Genomic DNA, 4877 nt, shown 5'->3' on the forward strand with positions numbered 1-4877 from the left:
TACAAACCTTACTAAATAACCTCTATTATATAATGTACACACCTTACTAAATAACCTCTATTATATAGTGTACACACGTTACTAAATAACCTCTATTGTATAGTGTACACACCTTACTAAATAACTTCTATTATATAATGTACTTCCTTCTCTTGTTATCCTTTGTTAAAATGCAGGTTGCTAAGATCAGGAGCATGCACTGGTCTGTTGCACTATATGGCAGTAATTTGGCATTAATGCTTTTAATAACGTGCACGATACCTACCTAAGTATTCTCTTCTACAAAGAATACCATGATAGTGAAGCTAATTTCCTCAAATTGAATACTCTGTCTGAATCTTGAGGGCTTTGTGTCCCTTTAAATAACACATTTATGGTGCTTCGTGTCCCTTTAAATAACAGTTATGGGCTTCATGTCCCTTTAAATAACACATTTATGGGGCTTTGTGTCCCTTTTAAATAACACAGTTATGGGGCTTTGTGTCCCTTTAAATAACACAGTTATGGGGCTTTGTGTCCCTTTAAATAACACAGTTATGGGGCTTTGTGTCCCTTTAAATAACACAGTTATGGGGGTACATTTTGAATGAATGGGTTTTAGCCTGACCCAGTTACCCAGCTCTCCATTCTGTCTTCACTGGGGTCTTTATATTTTCTAAGGCTCATGGAACACGAGGATGATCCTGAAGTTGACGAAGCAATTTCTACTGAAGCAGAAAAAGCAGAGAGTGCAGAGACCACAGAGACAACAGAGACCACAGAGAACATAGAAAACACAGAGAACATGGATACCGGCCCAGGTCAGAGGTCACCCAGTGTCATACGTTATCACAACATACATGTTTAATTACTAGCCCAGGTCAGAGGTCACACAGTGTCATACGTTATCACAACATACATGTTTAGTTACTAGCCCAGGTCAGAGGTCACACAGTGTCATACGTTATCACAACATACATGTTTAGTTACTAGCCCAGGTCAGAGGTCACACACAGTGTCATACGTTATCACAACATACATGTTTAGTTACTAGCCCAGGTCAGAGGTCACACAGTGTCATACGTTATCACAACATACATGTTTAGTTACTAGCCCAGGTCAGAGGTCACACACAGTGTCATACGTTATCACAACATACATGTTTAGTTACTAGCCCAGGTCAGAGGTCACCCAGTGTCATACGTTATCACAACATACATGTTTAGTTACTAGCCCAGGTCAGAGGTCACACCCAGTGTCATACGTTATCACAACATACATGTTTAGTTACTAGCCCAGGTCAGAGGTCACACAGTGTCATACGTTATCACAACATACATTTTTAGTTACTAGCCCAGGTCAGAGGTCACACCCAGTGTCATACGTTATCACAACATACATGTTTAGTTACTAGCCCAGGTCAGAGGTCACACAGTGTCATACGTTATCACAACATACATGTTTAGTTACTAGCCCAGGTCAGAGGTCACCCAGTGTCATACGTTATCACAACATACATGTTTAGTTACTAGCCCAGGTCAGTGGTCACACAGTGTCATACGTTATCACAACATACATGTTTAGTTACTAGCCCAGGTCAGAGGTCACCCAGTGTCATACGTTATCACAACATACATGTTTAGTTACTAGCCCAGGTCAGAGGTCACCCAGTGTCATACGTTATCACAACATACATGTTTAGTTACTAGCCCAGGTCAGAGGTCACACCCAGTGTCATACGTTATCACAACATACATGTTTAGTTACTAGCCCAGGTCAGAGGTCACACACAGTGTCATATGTTATCACAACATACATGTTTAGTTACTAGCCCAGGTCAGAGGTCACCCAGTGTCATACGTTATCACAACATACATGTTTAATTACTAGCCCAGGTCAGAGGTCACCCAGTGTCATACGTTATCACAACATACATGTTTAGTTACTAGCCCAGGTCAGAGGTCACACAGTGTCATACGTTATCACAACATACATGTTTAGTTACTAGCCCAGGTCAGAGGTCACACCCAGTGTCATACGTTATCACAACATACATGTTTAGTTACTAGCCCAGGTCAGAGGTCACCCAGTGTCATACAACATACATGTTTAGTTACTAGCCCAGGTCAGAGGTCACACCCAGTGTCATACGTTATCACAACATACATGTTTAGTTACTAGCCCAGGTCAGAGGTCACACACAGTGTCATATGTTATCACAACATACATGTTTAGTTACTAGCCCAGGTCAGAGGTCACCCAGTGTCATACGTTATCACAGCATACATGTTTAATTACTAGCCCAGGTCAGAGGTCACCCAGTGTCATACGTTATCACAACATACATGTTTAGTTACTAGCCCAGGTCAGAGGTCACACAGTGTCATACGTTATCACAACATACATGTTTAGTTACTAGCCCAGGTCAGAGGTCGCACAGTTTCATACGTTATCACAACATACATGTTTAGTTACTAGCCCAGGTCAGAGGTCACCCAGTGTCATACGTTATCACAACATACATGTTTAGTTACTAGCCCAGATCAGAGGTCACCCAGTGTCATACGTTATCACAACATACATGTTTAGTTACTAGCCCAGATCAGAGGTCACCCAGTGTCATACGTTATCACAACATACATGTTTAGTTACTGGCCCAGGTCAGAGATCACACCCAGTGTCATACGTTATCACAACATACGTGTTTAGTTACTAGCCCAGGTCAGAGGTCACACAGTGTCATACGTTATCACAACATACATGTTTAGTTACTAGCCCAGGTCAGAGGTCACACAGTGTCATACGTTATCACAACATACATGTTTAGTTACTAGCCCAGGTCAGAGGTCACACAGTGTCATACGTTATCACAACATACATGTTTAGTTACTAGCCCAGGTCAGAGGTCGCACAGTGTCATACGTTATCACAACATACATGTTTAGTTACTAGCCCAGGTCAGAGGTCACACAGTGTCATACGTTATCACAACATACATGTTTAGTTACTAGCCCAGGTCAGAGGTCACACCCAGTGTCATACGTTATCACAACATACATGTTTAGTTACTAGCCCAGGTCAGAGGTCACACAGTGTCATACGTTATCACAACATACATGTTTAGTTACTAGCCCAGGTCAGAGGTCACACAGTGTCATACGTTATCACAACATACATGTTTAGTTACTAACCCAGGTCAGAGGTCACACCCAGTGTCATACGTTATCACAACATACATGTTTAGTTACTAGCCCAGGTCAGAGGTCACACACAGTGTCATACGTTATCACAACATACATGTTTAGTTACTAGCCCAGGTCAGAGGTCACCCAGTGTCATACGTTATCACAACATACATGTTTAGTTACTAGCCCAGGTCAGAGGTCACCCAGTGTCATACGTTATCACAACATACGTGTTTAGTTACTAGCCCAGGTCAGAGGTCACCCAGTGTCATACGTTATCACAACATACATGTTTAGTTACTAGCCCAGGTCAGAGGTTACACCCAGTGTCATACGTTATCACAACATACATGTTTAGTTACTAGCCCAGGTCAGAGATCACCAGTGTCATACGTTATCACAACATACATGTTTAGTTACTAGCCCAGGTCAGAGGTCACCAGTGTCATACGTTATCACAACATACATGTTTAGTTACTAGCCCAGGTCAGAGGTTACACCCAGTGTCATACGTTATCACAACATACATGTTTAGTTACTAGCCCAGGTCAGAGGTCACACAGTGTCATACGTTATCACAACATACATGTTTAGTTACTAGCCCAGGTCAGAGGTCACACCCAGTGTCATACGTTATCACAACATACATGTTTAGTTACTAGCCCAGGTCAGAGGTCACACACAGTGTCATACGTTATCACAACATACATGTTTAGTTACTAGCCCAGGTCAGAGGTCACACACAGTGTCATACGCTATCACAACATACATGTTTAGTTACTAGCCCAGGTCAGAGGTCACCCAGTGTCATACGTTATCACAACATACATGTTTAGTTACTAGCCCAGGTCAGAGGTCACACCCAGTGTCATACGTTATCACAACATACATGTTTAGTTACTAGCCCAGGTCAGAGGTCACACAGTGTTATACGTTATCACAACATACGTGTTTAGTTACTAGCCCAGGTCAGAGATCACCAGTGTCATACGTTATCACAACATACATGTTTAGTTACTAGCCCAGGTCAGAGGTTACACCCAGTGTTATACGTTATCACAACATACGTGTTTAGTTACTAGCCCAGGTCAGAGATCACCAGTGTCATACGTTATCACAACATACATGTTTAGTTACTAGCCCAGGTCAGAGGTCACCAGTGTCATACGTTATCACAACATACATGTTTAGTTAGCGATCTACACGCTAAGGTTTTGTATTGCTTTATGGGACCATCTAAGCTATAAACTCACACAAATTATTCAGTCAGCAGCCTCATCATGACGTCACCAAACAGTTCATTAAGCAACGTTTTCTTCCTATAGATTTTATGTGAGTTTTCTTTAAAGGAAGGTGCAACAGTAAATAAATGTTAGACATAATGTAATAGGCCCTGCCATGTTTGAACTAGTTTTCCATTTATCTTTGTGCAAACAAGGTTGTGTGGAAACCCTGTTAGATGATACTATGATCCACACAGACTTGTTAACATACGCCTAGATTACGAGTTTTGTTGGTAATGTGGTGCTAACGAGCAGTTTTCCCTCACCGCTCACTTACAGACAGCGCTGGTATTACGGGTTTTTACTAACCCGGCGTTAGCCGCAAAAAAGTGAGCGTAGAGAAAAATTTAGCTCCACATCTCACCTCAATACCAGCGCTGCTTACTTTAGCGGTGCACGATTTCCCCATAGGAATCAATGGGGAAGAGCC

General features: G+C 42.0%; 1 protein-coding gene across 1 annotated transcript in view; it reads left to right on the top strand.

Annotated features, from left to right (window-relative positions):
• Nucleotides 1-660: 660 nt before the first annotated feature.
• The window catches only part of UBXN1 (UBX domain protein 1), a gene marked incomplete at its 5' end in the record, with an annotated part of 106950 nt that continues 102733 nt past the window's right edge, over nt 661-4877 (top strand). The window contains 1 exon segment of the mRNA XM_053719944.1: nt 661-800. Within this exon segment, the coding sequence (XP_053575919.1) occupies nt 661-800 (140 nt within the window).

The sequence above is a fragment of the Bombina bombina genome, chromosome 7 (assembly GCF_027579735.1).
Source record: "Bombina bombina isolate aBomBom1 chromosome 7, aBomBom1.pri, whole genome shotgun sequence".
NCBI classification, from domain to species: Eukaryota; Metazoa; Chordata; class Amphibia; order Anura; family Bombinatoridae; genus Bombina; species Bombina bombina.